This window comes from Pleurodeles waltl, chromosome 2_1 (genome assembly GCF_031143425.1).
Source record: "Pleurodeles waltl isolate 20211129_DDA chromosome 2_1, aPleWal1.hap1.20221129, whole genome shotgun sequence".
Classification (NCBI taxonomy): Eukaryota; Metazoa; Chordata; class Amphibia; order Caudata; family Salamandridae; genus Pleurodeles; species Pleurodeles waltl.
In genome coordinates, this window is record NC_090438.1 from 580931742 (window position 1) to 580949186 (window position 17445).

At 40.4% G+C, this 17445-nt stretch overlaps 1 protein-coding gene across 2 annotated transcripts in view; it reads right to left on the bottom strand.

The window, feature by feature from the left end:
• The window catches only part of RP9 (RP9 pre-mRNA splicing factor), a 120647-nt gene that overhangs the window by 68801 nt on the left and 34401 nt on the right, over positions 1–17445 (bottom strand). For both annotated transcript variants that reach the window (XM_069215448.1, XM_069215445.1), the window contains exon 3: positions 4911–5040. In XM_069215448.1, coding sequence (XP_069071549.1) covers positions 4911–5040 — 130 coding nt within the window. The remainder of the gene's footprint in view (positions 1–4910; positions 5041–17445) is intronic.

Here is a 17445-nt window from a genome sequence, read left to right on the forward strand (position 1 = left end):
GAGGCTTGGAACGGCAGATCCATCTTCCCCTCTGTGCCCGATCTTGTGTTAGAATCAGATGCAAGTCTCACGGGTTGGGGCGCCCGTTGTGGTTCGATATCGACTGGCGGTATATGGTCCGCAGAGGAGTCCAGATTGCACATAAATTGTTTAGAGCTTCTTGCAGGCTCCTTTGCGATCAGAAGTTTTACGAAAAACAGAGCAAGTTGCTCCATTCTGCTCCGCATGGACAACATATCCGCAGTTCGTTACATAAACCATCTGGGAGGCACCAGGTCCAGACCCCTTGCTCTTCTGGCCAAGAGCCTCTGGGAGTTTTGTCTGTCCCACAAATTTTCCCTTCTTGCCGAGTATCTCCCAGGCTCTCTGAACTCCAATGCAGACTGGCATTCCCGACATATCTCAGATTCCAGCGATTGGAAATTACACCACTCTGTCTTTCGCCAAATAGAAAGGAAATGGGGCCCCTTTCAGGTGGATCTCTTTGCATCCAGACTCAACTCTCAACTTCCTCGTTTCTTCAGTTGGCGTCCGGATCCGTTGGCCTTAGCTACAGACGCCTTTCTACAGGATTGGTCCAACACCCTCAATTATGATTTCCCTCCTTTTATTCTAATCAACAGAGTATTAAATCAAGTCAGGCGTCAAATGACGTCACTTGTCCTAATAGTCCCCTTTTGGCAATCTCAAGTTTGGTTTCCACCCCTCCTCGAACTCACGGCAGATTTTCCAATCTTACTCCCCTCTTTTCCGTCTCTCCTCCTAGACCCTCTCGGACGGCCCCACAATCTGATTCTCAACAAATCGTTAGTCCTATCAGCCTGGCACATTTCCGGCCTACCCAGCGGTCCTTCCCTATTTCGTCAGAAGCTTCAGAGCTTATCAACAATGCACGGGCGCCTGGCACAAGGCGAGCCTACAGATCAGCTTGGTCTCTTTGGTCAAGCTGGTGTGTGGGAAAATGTGCTGATCCCTTTTCAGCAGATTTAAACCTAATTATTAATTTCTTAGCGGCCCAGGCGGGTCTGGGTAAATCATATCGTACAATCAATCTTTACAGATCCGCTATTTCTATGAACCATTCTAATATCGATGGCAAACCTATCGGGATCCATCCCTTAATTTGTCGCCTTTTAAAAGGAGTCAAACTCTCTAAACCTCCTACTGCCAAATACTCCCATGTTTGGGATGTTTCAGTGGTTCTGAATCTTCTACTTTCTTGGCCAGACAATCCGAGTCTTTCCTTAAAAATGCTGTCTGCCAAACTCACTAAGCTCCTATGCCTAATTTCTATCAAAAGAGTTTCTGATGTTAAGTCCCTAGATGTCTCTGCCCGCCAGTTTCTACCATCAGGTGTTTTATTTCACATTGCCAAACGCACCAAAACTAATTTACATTCGGTGTTCTATCCCTTTTTCCCCGATAAACCAAAATTATGTGTGGGTCTTTGTTTAAAAGAATACGAAAAAAGAACTGTTAACCTGAGAACGTCCTCCTCTCACAAACTGTTGATTTCCTTTCGCAAACCTCACAATCCGGTGACTTCCGCAACCCTGGCTCGTTGGGTCAAATTGATTATGTCCCTAGCGGGAATTGACACTTCTGTTTTTGGAGCCCACTCCTCCAGGGGGGCCATGGCCTCTAAAGCGTTCGCTTTGGGATCAAGTTTGGAGGACATTCTCAGGTCAGCAGATTGGTCTAATGATAATGTTTTCAAAACTTTCTATTGTAAACCTGTTAGAACTGCTTCTTCAGTAGTTATTGATAAGCTTTAAACTCGCATAATAGAGCCTCCGGTCTTGTCATAAAATGTAGATTTTCCTAGTAATTTATGACAGAAAGTCTTAATTTTATTAAAGACACGGAGGCGAATATTATCCCACCACTGTACTTTTTAATATGTACTTTCTCTTTCCCTCCCAGCGACTCCTGCATTACCTCCAGCTTCCGGATAATGCTGCTGGCGCCATCATCGCATCTTTCGAGAAGAACCCACGAGATGTGTCATCACAACCCTCTCAAGATCATCTTCCTTTACCATTGTACTCCCGGTTTATTGCTGTGGTTCAAGAAGTTTGTTCCGTTTCCTTGGCTTTCGCGATTGTGGGACTCATTTACCCTTTGTTTTATGATTCTCTTTGACTTGCTCGTTCAAGAAAAGAGGGCTGCTTGCAGTCAAGTGTACACTCTATGGCTACGGCCTCAGCTGATTGGTCCATCATTAGTTCTTGTTTTACTCCCATTGGTTAGTCTGTTACTAACCCTCTTGGGAGTTGTAGTTTCTTGACTGCTGCTATTTGAAATAAAGTAAGAAAAGAACGCATAATATTCGCCTCCGTGTCTTTAATAAAATTAAGACTTTCCGTCATAAATTACTAGGAAAATCTACATTTCAAAGCTTAGATGTCTTTAAAACACATGTAGAGGTCACGAAAACCCTGTTTTGAGGAAGGTGATGACGTAGCATTTCGAAATGTAGCAGTGACCAGTACTGGTTTACAATTCTGCATCACTTCAGTGGGCAATGCAAACAATTTTTTCATAACAAGATTAATTTACATATCTTGTCCTAAGAATCACTGTGCTTGAGGGGTGAAATCTGATGTGCCTGCTCATAGAGGCTGGGATATTCATATCTGTAGTGTAATCCATAATATTCGCTATTCTGTAGGTGATGTAAGGCAGTGTTTGCTCCTTCTGAGAAAGAATAAGAATTACCCCTTACACCGTTAAGAAGGAGTTTTAAAAAACTACTTTGGTTGTCCAAGCTAAGGAGCATAGAACAGGATAGCTGACAACTGTCCACCATCCTACTGACGTTCTGCCCCTCCGGATCCCCAGCATGAATGGCCTCGAGTGATACCTCACTTTGTCTTAATGTCCACCCATCCAGTCTGACCCAAACACCATTTTGGACTGATGAAGGCTTTTCATTCCCTACAGTGATTGCTGAAAGAACCGACTGCTCTGGGAGATTTCCTATGTGATGAAAGGCTTTCCTTATATTTCATACCTAAACTATGTGTTTCAGCTGTTTTTTAAAGAGGCGTGCTCCACAATAACAACGATTACTACATACAATGAGAAAATGTATAAGAGGACTGTAGTAAAAGGCCAGCCAGTATGTGCCTAAAACATCGGTTATTCATGGGAAAAGTGGGTTTTCACTACCAAACAAGCTTTCACAAAGCCAATCAGTCGTGCTTTTTAATGGCATTATTTTAATCGCAGTGCAGACCAGCTATATGTGTCAGTGCCAGCTAACACAAATTAGGTCAAATGCCTTCAAGTATAGTCTGGTGAAATGCTACATAAACCATAGATATGAGACACCAGCCACTGGACTGTAAGGGAAATCCTCTCATGTAAGTGGGCAGGGAATTTATCCTAACATTCATCAGCACTCTAGTATTTTGTTTCTAACCTGTGTAGCAGAGTGGGAGATGATAGTCTATCTAGACTGTAGAGTAATGGATCTACCAAAATGTAAAACTGTTATCAAACAGTCCAGTAGGACACTGAAAGCAAAGTGTTCGTAAGAAGTGCAAGTAATGACAGTAGCTTTGCTCGCCATCAGTCCCTATAAAATGTGGACTACCATTAGGCACTGTCTTATACCTTACCTTTTCAATTTCAACATGGAACCACTTGGATCATAGCATCAGAAAAGGGGAATCACCATCCATGAATACGCCAACTACATAGCTTTGCCTGCAAGTACCACACTCTTCCAGCAAATTGACTTCGAAAATCTTCCCCAAAAACTACTAGCTGGAAGATATCCCTTAGCAGAAATTCAACCCAGCAGAACAATAGTTTATCTCCAACCATTTTAGAGGCTCCTGACGTAATTATATCATCTTCAGGTATTTCATCCACATTGGTTTGCACAGCAACTTCACTAGGCTTAGCAAAAAGAGACTAACTATGCTAATTAACACCTCTCGACTCGTGCAACATGTTTCTTTTCACAATTTCTACTATTCTATCCCACCATCGCTTTCCCGGTCTTCACAACATTATAGACTCTAATTCTTTGTTGTGTAGATACATCTAAGACCCACCTTTATGGCCTCCCCAAATCTGCCTTCTCTTCACCCCAATCTCATCCTTCACACCGCAGCACACCTTATCAAAGGTGCAAAGAAATCAGATCACATCTTTTTCATTCTGAGAGACACCCGCTGGTTTTCCCCAGAAGTCAAATCAATTTCAAGATGGCCTGCGTCAGCCACAAATCTCTCCATCTCAGCCTGCTAGCTGCCTTAAGGATCAGCTAAGCACTAGTGAATGTGAAAGCCATTGAAAGGAAATCAGTTCTTTTGTTTGAAATCCTGAGAGCTTAATAGCATACAATAGATCAAATAGGCTCCCTTGTACCAAGCACTGAGATATGGAACAACTTATGTGAAAAACTCAAGATTCAATCCAAATCAGTTAGCCTTCTAGAAGGACCTACAAATATAACTGTCCTAATTTCTGAGGCAAACCCATCTAGTTTCCTTCTTTAAATTCTTAGTCTTGTTATGGATTATATTTAGTGCATGTGGTATTTCTTTGTGTTTTGTGATGCACTCCACCAAGCTTGGAAAAACATAAACAAATACGACTAATATAAAATATTTAAAAAATAAAATAAAAATAAAAACACAACCTTTACATTTCGAGGGGCATCGGGAATTCAAAACGAAAACAGCTCCCTTTTCTTGACACTGGTCATTTCTCCACTTTAGACATAAGAAGCAGCTAATTTGACTCGAGAGCCTACTCCTCAGAAATGCTCAAATCTCATTATAAAATAATGTTAGCATATGATTTCCAGCTCCATTATCCTTTAAAGTTTTACCTAATTTGAGGAACAATGTCAGTAATAGCTTAAATATGTAAACAGTAATTATACTAGCACTTACACTGCATGACCTTGACTTCTCTTCCTAAAGGCATCCACAATCCTTTGGTAGGAGCATGGGCCAGAAATTCCCTGGCATGCTCATTGCCCGGCACATCTGGTATACAATCTTCTGGCTTCGTATCATCCTCCTATGGTTAAACAAAGAGCAAAAAAGGTGCATAAAAGAAGTATACTAGACTTTTAACGAAAGAACCTGAAATAGTGGTAATTCAGAATACAGGGAATATATTACCTCTTTTCTGTCAACACCCTGTAGGGGAGTCTGTACCTTTAAAACGAACATTGGCAAAGCAAACAGATCTGGCCTTGGCAAGCTTAAGATCTGAATGTTGATTTAATTTATTTTATGGCAAGCATATTGCACAAAAATAAAAAGAGGAAAAACATGAAGCTAGCTACCAGAAAGTGGTGGACCAAAGTTTTGGCTCCTTGCAGACAAGTGTGCTTAGAACAGTTACAGAAAACATTATTTAGTTTCATTCACATCAAGGAAATATCATTTTGTTTGCAAAAAGGGAAATGTATTCGTTTGTTTTTTGATTACTGTACCGTTAGAGATACAGCTTAAGTATGCATGGGACAATAAAACAAGAAATTGTAACACAGTAAGTCTGGCATTGGTTTTGCCAGTGCTTGTTCTGTTGTCCCTTCTGTAAAACTTTGTTGAAGGGGAAGCGTACGGGACCTCGTCAATACAGATAAAAAAAACATGAGGAAAAATATTTTTGGTCTAAAAAAGCACACTTTGACTTTATTTGACATCAAAGGAACTACTTTTTGTGTGCACGTTCTCCTTGTCAAAGAGCACAAGGCCCTCATTCACAGTGGTTAGCCAGTAGATGAAATGGGCTGACTAACTGTACCATGCTATATGCTGTAGCAAGTGGAAGAAAAATTTGAATGACGCAACAGAACAATGGATGAAGAGATCTCCCTCTCGCTCTATCTAGGTTTACAATAAAAATGTAGTTACAACACATGCCGTATGATAGCACTTGGGCCTTGGTTTGGTTGAATATTGGTGTTACCCACATCATATATTATTTCTGAATTCATAAGCACGAACAGCAGCGGTTTTCACAATGTGGGATTGCACCATATTCATGAAAATGAAAAGACAAAATAAATATTTCCCACAGTGCTTGGCCTGATCAGATATGATATCATAGTTGCCATCTTTGTTTGGTAAGCCCACTTAGACAAGAGCGAGTCATAAAATAGATGGATCTTGGTAATTATTATGGATGAATCGTGTAATCTATTTAAAACTTGAATTAGATAAATCACAGCATTGCTGGAAACTCAAGAAAGGCGATTTTGACTCACTAACTTAAAGGAAAGAATTACTTCCTACGCACCAGTCTGTTTCCACTTTGTTTTTGTTTTTTTAATGGGACATTTATATTGAAGTCTATACAAAGAGACGGTTATTATGACCAAGGCTCACTTTACAAGCCAAAAAATACGTATTTTTTTTATTTATGGATTCTTTTGAATACAAAAATCTAGTGAAAGTTGTCTCTGGGCCAGACCTAAAATGTGGATTCAATATTAAGATCTGAATAACAAACTGTAGAATCCTTCAAGTGATCAACAAGATAATATGTCTTGCATAAGAGAACTCATTCGCTCTAGTTTAACACTCTGCTAATTGGCCATGTTGGTTGTTCTCTTCTCTACACCCAGACTACTCATTCGCTTGAGCTATCTCCGCTGGAGTTGAGCCACTTTTTATTAATGGAACGCTGGAGTAAGCACACCACTCCATTCTATTGGCTCACCTGGGCTACACAGATAAGCAAATTTAAGAAGCCATCTACCATAAGTGCATCAAGATGGACAGATTGCCAAACTATCCATGCAATTAAACTTACATGACCAGGTTAGTAGTATGACACAGATAAGGAGCAAGACAGATGTACTGGTGCTCTGATTTAGTAATTTAGTGTTTCTTTCTGAAGATAATTATGTATGTTGACTGACAATATGATTTTTAACCTAAAGATATACTTAGCAAAGACAAATAAGTTGCACAAAGTTGTCATTCATAGGGAATACAGGTGCAAGGCATCTTTACAGTAAGGCAGCAGCATTTTGGAAAGATGGAATGCTGCTTGGCTATGAGCATGAGCCACATGGTCTGGATTTCAGTATTTGTTTTTATTGGGAGTCAGAGTGCCATCAGAGGAAGGGTGATGCAGCTAGGTGCAATTCAGTCCAACGGCAAGATCTGCGGAATAGTTTTGGACCCCTTAACTTACTGAAGGTTTTGTCATGCATGCTGACGTAACTAAAGCTACAGCAGTGTGTTCTACACGTTACCATCGCCAATATAAGGGCCATTTTTTCTAGTAATAAAACCAAAAATCAGTCACAAGACACAGTGGTAGAAAGCCATTTTTTCACAGCATAGTTCGCTTCAGGGGTCATTCATATATTAGCTTCAATAAAAAGTCCAAAACGCAAGCATTTGTTGGTTTATTAATGGTACGTTCTTAATAAATATCACAAAACTGAAAATAAAATCACTCAAAGTCATTAGGTTCCAACTCAGGAAAAAGGAGGGGGGCGAGCAAGGGGTAATACCTCAACAGATAAGCATCTCTGTGTGAAATGTAAGGCCTCTAACAAACAAACGTCAGAAATCAGAAGAACAAACTCTAGTTCTAGCATCTTTGGTTGGAGAAACATTCTAATGTTCAGCTTTTTGTGTCTTCTAGAGCGTTCAAAGCCTTCGGCAACACTTTGTTGCTAAAAATAATGCACGTTTTCCTCATGTTAAACTCTGACCTTTGCCGGATAAAAACAGAACACAATGAATCCTCTGGCCAACTGTCCTTTTTAAAAAAAAATTTGCTGCTCCTGCTTGTGTGTTGTTGCATTGTGTTGGATCGTATTTCAGAAGTGGACTAGTTTTTGCTTCCGTTATGTCGCCCTGGACAGGAAATCCCGCTTGCTTAGATCTGCTTCAAGAAGAGTTTACCTCACTAACTCCAGCACCTCGATATTCAAAAGTGTTCACAGAGCATGGAATTATTCTACCTCAAGTGCCAGTCAGAATTCGGATCTGTGAGCTTCTGCCAAATGATAGCGAGCTCACAATACATTTCCAGTCTCCAAATTCTGTCCCAGTTTCCTGCATTCTCAACTCCACCTGCACCACTCTTTGTTTTGGGTAGACCACTTACAAATTAGTCTTTGCCATGGGTCTTTTTACTTCTTCTAAACTTTGACAGAGGTTATTTTTGAATCAGTTTTGTGTGTCCATGTCTGGTGGTCAGTAATGTTACCTATTACAAGGAGCAACTGGGCCCAGGCCATTAAAGGCGGGGCCTAAATCGGGCTTCTGCCTTCCACCACTTGGGGGTGTTGCACAGTAAAGCCACCAGCAGAATCAGGCATCTTCAATCATAGAAACATAGAGGTACTGGCATTTAGGGATGACAGTCAACATGGTGCACTGTAAACTCTGCAGCAAGTTGCTGATATTTTGAGAAACTTGGCGAGCAGCGGGACAAATGGAAGGTGGTCAGTCAAACAACAGTGTGAGGTTTGCCTGAAATAAACGTTCTTGGTGGAGCATGCACCAAATCAGCTTGATTGCATCCAGGTTGGATGCTAATTTACTTTTTTTACTTCCTGGTCTGCGAGGGCCAGTTATTCACAACTAGGATGTTGGACACAGCTGGGTATATTATAATGGGAATATTTAAATACGTGCAATATTCAAGCCATCAAGGCACTATTGCTAGTGAGAGAGCGTAGCTTAAATATTACATATATTAAATGTGAAATGCTTATATAAATACCTAACAATGCTGCATATGAAAAAAACGACCATAAACATTAGTCGCTTAGTGTGTATTCTCAATATGATTAGAAGCGTGAAGTTACTATTATGCACATAAACTAATGTCGATTATAAGAAATAATTGCTTGCACCATGATTAATTGAATATATTAGCGTTTACGAATATTGTATTTTAAACCCATAGGCCTTAAGTTAGCGTGAGTTGAAGATTTTAGCTGTGTAGCTCTCATATTAAAGCATATTTTCTGTTTTTCAGTGTGCCGACTCGTAAAGGGCCATGACCCAGCGCTTGTTCCTTTTCTTTGTTTTAGGTTGCTAACTTCATCCTGTTCCCATCCGCATGCTAGCTGCCTTAGTATACGTTTTATACAGATTTGAAACAAAAAGTATACCAAAGGAATGTGCAAGGCCATTTGACCATGGATAAAGAAGCTCATGACCCGAGAGATGTGCCAAGACGATGACACAACACCCCGGATGTGCCACCTACAAAGACGTCAATTAAGAAGACCAATCAAATTGTTATAAATTATCGTGGGGTGACAATTTGGATTACCTAATGTATAATTTGATAGGTTAACGATAGTGGGGTATAGCGAATATCCAATACAATTTTGGGGGAAGGTATTGCGAAAAAGGGATAAAAGCTCATGACACAGAAGAGTCGAGAGAATTAGGTAGGGAATGCTATTGATTTGATCCAGAAACTCTGTCACTCTGTTTGGTGACTTTGAGACTTAATAAATTATCCTCACCCATTATTGTCTTTATGCTTCTCCTCCTTAAGAGGGAAGTGTCCCCTCTCCACTAGACTGAGTTAGATTGATGGCGATACGACTGATGTCCTGAAGACGAAGACTGATCCTGTGTGCTGACTCAATCCTTGGAGGGTAATTATGACAATGCAATTGTAATTTGTCTATTTCCTTTTCCTTTCTAGGTACCAACTGCTGTATTTTTGATTAGAGACCATAGTTTAGATGTTTTCCAAATTGGTGTTCTAAATTGTTTTGCATGAAGTCCAACATGCCGATGCTAATTAGAGGCTAGGATAGGTAAATCACCCTGACTGACACAAACTGACATTATGCCATGCTGAACTAAGACTTACATGATATTCTATGTGTTTCAATCTATGTTTACTTTATGTTATGCTCTCATATTTGTGATCTTTGCATTATTGAAGTCCTATTACAGTTACCATATCGTGACTATGCTTATATGTTTTCTGGTGTTGAGATTGACACTTTGCTAGTAGATTGTAATCAATAGGGAATAAAACTCATAAAATGCTATCACAAGGTGTGGTTATTCATGGCTGAAAGGTCATGGTTGCGTCGACAATTTGATTCCTGTCTTTATCCAAAGTAAAGTTTATTGTGGTGATAAATATCAGCGACTTTATTAATATATTACTCGACATATTGATTAGTTATCTCGTTCTACGGTGTCTCACCACTGGGTCAAAAGATTCATCGGCCTAAAACGAGTACTGATGTGTATAAAATTGACATAAAGGGACGCGTTAACACTAGCATCCCCCTTACATAGTTTACACAACATGGTCCAAACCCATAATGTTTCCAAATAACAAGACATACAACCCCTTACCAAGATGGCCATGTGTTTAGATCCTATTAAAAGTGCAGTTCCATGACTTTGGTACTTTAAAGTCAAGTGTCACAGTGAATGGGATAACATATTTAAGTCTAGGTTTAAAACACAAATATTAAAAGTGGGGAATGTCTTTCAGTAACTATCCTTTGATTCACACTGGTTTTATCACTGCCATTCACTTTCAGTGTTTGAGTCCACTGTTCAGTGGGGGAAAAAGCTATTGCTATGGGTGCCAACGAGTCAAAACATTTACACTGATTATCTTGTTAGCAGTTGAAGGTGAACACTGCTCAACCGGGTGTCTGATATTAAGGTGAGTAAACTCAAAAGCTGTAAAGGATGACAAAAAAGGCAGAATAAATCCACTTTGGCAATTTGCAGTTTTCAAAGTATAAGCTGCACAAAGAAGAGTTCCTTAGTAGAAAGTTACATGTGCTCCAAAAAAACTGTTGCTAAGTGCTGAGGTACGCTTTGGAAACAGGTTTATTTACAGAGTTTGTATCTGATTAGATGCAAAGCTACTGCTTGCCTCCCAGTAACCATTCCTGATGCCAATGAGGACTACCTCATGGGTAGCCGACGCCAAAATAACTCTACCTTCAGTGACCCACTGGGGAAGTGGGTATTCTAGGCCCCTTTCCCTGAGAATTTCAAGTCTGTACCGCTAACCATGTACATGGCCTATGGTAATCACGTCCTTGTAAGTGTGCATGTCCTCACTTGCTGCCGGCCATGGTCCGCCTCTCTGCTCCTTACCAGTCTCTATCAATTGCCTAGGATGCTGCCACCACCCCCCACCCGACCCCCTACAAAGCTGGGAGGAGAAGCAAGTGTGGTGTGAAAGTGGCAGTGGATTTGGTGGGACTGAGGGATAAAAAGACAAGGGATTACAAGACAAGAATTAACCAAAAGGGTGTTGCTCACAGTTGCTGGTGGGGAAGTCTGCTGACAATTAGTTTTCATCCACTCCCATTCTGTTCTGCTCTGCTCGCTAGACTGCACATTGGGCACCCAGAATGCTAGTGCCTCTCAGGGAGCTTTTGTCACCCCAAAGCCTGATAAAAAACACCTCTAACCCAGAGACAGGCGCAGGCAGAACCTTACTTTGGCTCCTCGCTAAAATGTGCAAGTATGGACCAAGGCAATGACACAAATTCCTCTCCAGTGTCAATAACCCTGACTCACTCTCATGTGCCCTCAGGAAACATCACAACTGACAGTTCCCTGGACCAAAGCCGGTACACCAGCTTGGCCAGTAACTCAAGCAGCCAAGTATAAAGGCTAGTACAAGAAAAACCCTCACAGTGTGTGCTGTATGAACAGCAAAAAGGAAAAAAGGAAACATGAAAACATACAAGTACAGAAGGGGAAAAGGAAAGCTCGAAAAAAGGAGTCCTGCATTGGGATAAGGGAAAAGAGGTGCAGTGTCTCAGGGACGGAACTCTGAAAAAATGTTGTTCTTTAATGACTGAAGTTCATGAACAACTTAAAGGTAGAAGAGGAGGATCCTCCGCTAAAACAGCCCCACTTATAAAGTCTTCAAAGACTTCCACTACAGAAGGGAGAAAAGAGAATGTGAGAAAAACAACAAACAGTTATCTGTCAGACACAAAGATGAAAAAATTGCAAAAGGAATAACACAAAACAAGGACAGACAAAAATAGACACCCAGGTGTCCACTGGCAGACTAACAGATCAAAGTAAATGTCAAACTAGAGGACTCTAGAAGACAAAAACTTTGGAAATCTTTTATAAAAATGAATTCCTCCATGTATGAAAAAAGAATAAGGAAAAAAGAACTAACATTGAAACAGGTATGGTCCAATCAGACAGCAACAAAGGAAAAACCTTCTAAATAATGGTGAGATAGATAAAGCCAAATGAGAAGTCATAAAGGGATCAAACAGAAGCGCCTGCTCAAGCAGCCACGGGAAAGATGACGGATGACCTAACCCCCCACCAGCCCTTCACCCTCCACCCCCTAATTCTGGAACAACAAGCCAAATGCTCAGACATGCCACAGAGGAAACCTCAAGAATGGGGAAAAGCAAAATGCAGACCCTACCAGAGGGAAGGAAGAACAAGTGGTTACAGCAGAGTTTAGCAAATGCTATGGCATCAGGCAAGATGGGTAAACAAATTCAAAGGGGATACAACTATATCTCCAAATGAAAATTAGCAAATGAAGCAGCAGCACCTCAACAAATAGGTGTGGGATCAGGAAGGACAAGTTCCAAATCTAAACTGACCCAAACAGTGGGTCATGGCATCCACAGAATACAGAGGAGACCCAAGTGAGGTACCTGAAGGGGAAAGAAATTAATTTGCCCATTCACCAGTTCAGCTGCTTGCAGCAGAGGTCATCAAGGGAGTACAAAAGCCCCAAAAAATGTCAACAGCATACTAAACACAAAAAACTGTGTGGGAACCTGGGAAAAGGGATAAAGGTGTTTATGGAGACTAGGCAAAGAGAGGTCACCAGCAAATGCATAGGGTTAAAAGCTCTACAACAAGAAACAAACAGGGCACTGATGGAGGAAATAAATCTCACTTGGAAGGGCTCTGAACCTAATAAAAAGAGAGGATTTGGAAATTCTGACGTCTCAGGCATATTTTTGACAATGGACAGAATAAAAGTACTGGATGTATCCCAATGTAACCAATCTAAAGTGCTGTAACTCTAAACAGAATTCTAAGACCAAAACCCCTATGTAACTGTGAGGTCCTAAGCTCAAGAGAAAATGGAAATCAGGCTCTCTGAAAAAAACGTCTTTTGAAAAAGTAATGATCAGTGCATGTGCCCAGAGTGACACTGCCTTATAGTCAACACCACAAGCAGTTCTCTCATGCATTTTTCTGAGGAAAACAGACCTGCTAGTGACCCAATGTTATCAGGGAGACTAATGTTACAACACAACCACGAACAACACTTCCCTTCCACAAGTGAGTCAAAGGGTAACAATCACAACTCAGCATCAAAACCCAGTAACAAGGAGAAATAACCAGTGTATGCCCATTTTTAAGTAACAAGTTACAAGGAAGAAAAGAACACAGCAGAGCGCAACACACAAGGTCAAACACATACCAATTATGAGCTAGTACAAGCAGTCCAAAACTAAGAAATGTCTAACAAGGAAAATTATGAAAATAAAACTGAATTACTGATCTTGCCAACAGAATAAAACAACAATTAAAAATTTTTAAGAAAGGAGTTTGCTGCGGAAGAGACACAACTGACTGAAGAACAAATCAAATACTACACGAAAGCACCCAGAGATGGTCCCGGGGCATGATCATTGGAAATTCCCAAAGGACAAGCAAACATTCTATTAAAGATGTAGAATATCAAACATATGTAAACTTGGAAGGGCTGGGGGTGGCGAGTCGTCTTGTCTCCTTCGATATTCACAATGATGCTGACTTGTGTGTTCTCTTTTTTCTGCCAAAATGCTAAATAAAGTTGTTTAAAAAAGTTGTAGAATATAGCTCGGGCTGATGGAAAACAGGAAATAACCCCAAGAGCCTTGTTGTTCAGATGGGATAGCATTTGCTTACAAGAAACATGGACACAGAAAGCCTGTCTCTTACAAGGGTTTATGTCAGCAGTAAACCCAACATGGATATGGAATTTCCCGAATCTTGGCTTAAATGTGCTTTTGTGTTAAACTACAAAAAGGAAATACTGATCGCCCAAAAACTTACCACCCAATTAACCTCACTGATTGTGAGGCGAATATGTACTCAAAAGTAAACTTGAGGAACTTTCTAATCTGAGTGGAAGAATAGCAGATAATAACTAAGTTCTAAGGAGATTTCAGGGCAAGATTGTCAACAGTGAGCAAATCATTCATATTCCAGTAGATCATAATTAAGAATACCATCCTGAAGAAATCAAGAATCTATGTGTCCTTCCTAGATCACTTTTCTGCCTTCGACCAGATAAACAGGGAGAGGCTACTGTATGACACGAAGAATTCATCCATGAATCCATATGCAGTGGCAATAATTTGCAAACTTTACCTAACGCAAGAATAAGCAAGTCCAATGCATGCTATCCAGAGAAATCCTCAACAGGAGAGGAGCGAAGCAGTGTTACTGCATGGATTCACTTCTGTTCAATCTATATGTGTTATGATCTGCAGTTCTACCTGTAAGACCTTACGACCACCATCCAAAAATTGCCAGATCTAAACTCCATTTCTCCTCTATGCCAATGTCTTTGTTCTTGTGGCAAATAAACCATGAAACTTTACAGAAATTACTCAAAAAACAGCTGGATACTGTAAAAAACAAAGTACAATCTAACAGTCAAAAAGTACTGATAAAGGATAACATTACTAAGGGTCAGATTTAGAGTTTGGCGGATGGGGTTACTCCATCACAAATGTGACAGATATCTTGTTCGCTGTATTACAGCCCCATTACATCCTTGGGGGTATCGTCATACAGCAGACGGGACATAAGTCACATTAGTGACATAGTAACCAGTCTCCCAAACTCAGACATCAAAACAAACTTCTACCTAGGAAAAGATCACCTAGAGAAAGCAACTTCCTGTAAATATTTAGGAATTATTGTTTCTTCAATGGCAGTTGGAAAGGTCCACTATATAGAGGCTGCAAAAGACAGAAAAATTAGCCCAGGGTTCCACCAGAAATCTTAAAATCAAAAACGATTACATTTTTCTATGGAGTTGAACTATGGGTACCTGAGAGGGTAAATGGAATCCTGGGACATTGCCACGGAAAGACATGAGGAAAAGGGATCCGAGTCCCTCAAATGCTTCCCCAGCACAATTTGTACGCTGACTGTGCTTACTCAGACACCAAATAAAGGGCTTAAGATGATTCTTGAAAGGCCTGAGCCAATGGAAGAAAATCAGCTTTTGGAGTACTTACTGGTCGACCAACAACGGAGCCTAATACTCAGGGTGGCACATTTGCTGTATGCTGTGAAATTTTCTGTACACTGTGAAACAAATAAGCCCCAAAAAGCAGAAACCATTTGATCAGCAAGTAAACAGAATTCAAGATATCACTCGACAACCAAAAGGTCACCATACAACTGGAAAATAAAAACAACCTTGATCACTCACTGGACGTTTTCTCTTGTTTTATGTTAGTTAGTGGAAAATTATGTTGGACCAGAAGGGAAACCTATAGTTTCCCTTGGTTCTCTCTGTACACTGTTCGTCCCTCAGCGGGATCCGCATTTGGTATTGAAATTACCCATGATGACAGAGTAGAGGGCCTGATAAGACATACCTTTGATTAATATAACCTTTTCAGTTGCTTTCACTAAGCTTGAAAAATCTTTATGTTTTTGGCCAGTGTGTGTTGTTGGTTCCTCGGAGATCAATTCCTCATTCACAAGGGCTATTTAGCAACTTGGTGAGATTTCCTCAATATAAACAGTTAAGCCAGGAAGGTCCAAGCCAGGTCAACTAGCATTTAAGACAAGTCTGCTCAGTCCTGTGCTGAAGGAATGTGCATTTGTCTGGATGATTCGAATAAAGTAAAATTTCAACATGTTATTATAAGGACTTTGCACAAAGAAGAAATTGTATTCATGGCACTTTTAATTATAAAACAAAAATAATAATAATAATAATAACAAAAACAGTACTCTCATGTACAAACCAGAAGACTTAAGCTGGGTGAGGGCATCCATACTACCAGTCAAGCACACCAAAAGTAGAACCATATAACATTATTAATTGAGCGACTCCCACCTGAAATGTGCTACCTTTGGCTAGTCGACTGTCTCCACCTCTTTTGTATTTAGAAAAGACAGAACAAACACAAGGGGGAACCTGGGTGACCAAGGAAAGGGACAAACTAGAAGCCTTTTAGGACTTCTTTCAAGACAAATAAACACAAGGGTTAGAGGAAGAGGGGAAAATGTTAGACTTGGTAAATAAAAGTGGTCTAACAGTGCTTCTCCTGCACTGTGTTGAAGAACTGGATAAGCCTACAGAAGTTTCAGAAGTACGCATAGCAGTTAAAGATCTTAAATACAGGAAATCTCCTAATAGCTCTGTTTAAATATTCCATGTAGGAGACAGGATTAACTCAAACAAAAAGGATGGACGACATTACACTGAACAACAAATCGGGGGAAATCAACGGGACCGTGCCTCAGTTTGTCCAACAGCATTGCTCAATTTAGATGCAAAAGGCTTCTCTAAATGTAAGGCCAAGAGAATATCAAATCTGATGCCATACCTTACAGATGCCAACGAGGTTCTAAATTAAGGAGATATGGGACTGTGAATCTTAGACCGCTGGCACACATAGTGGAAAGAGTCAATCAAAAACAGATACCAGCCACCCTGATCAGTCTAGATCATCTGATCATGTCAGCTAGAAATTAACTGAAGCTATCCTGACGAGACTGGTCTAGGGACGAAGATGAATGGATGGATCTTAGCCTGAAATAAAGAACCAGAGGCTAAGATTTGGGTAACTGGCCTAATACTGTAGAAATTTGTCCTGCACAAGATAGGAAGGTCCCCAATCCCCCAAATTATTTGCTTTAGTGGTACAGCCAAGTCAAAATATTCAAATCATACTAACATTGTAAAGATAACACACGGGGAGAAATGATGTTCTGCTAACATTAATCAGATCCATCACTTATACCAGAAGTGTTACTGGAAAACTGAGAAAATATGTTTTGAGGTGCATAACAGAAATCTGAGATGCTGAATCTCACATGGTCACAAGAAATAGTGTTAACTATAAGCAATTGGCGCCCATTTAGATGGGCCTCACCATCCATTAAGTATTTGGGAATACATGTAACGAGTAGATTAGAGAAATAGAGGGGATGTACGCAGCCAGAACCAAGTAAAAAAGTAAAAAAGCGACTTGGATAAATGCAAATTGCTTCACATTTCTTGGTTAGGATGCATCAATATAACTAAAATTAACATCTCTCCCTTATCTCTTACCGTTTTTAGGCCCCCAGCTAAAATACCACAAAAGAGCATATAGCATTCTTTTAAGTGAAGGCAAGCCCACAATAAATAAAATGGCCCTGAAAGCACCGCGAGAAAGGGGATATCTGGATAGTCTGACATAATACAGGGGAGGACACCTCCGGT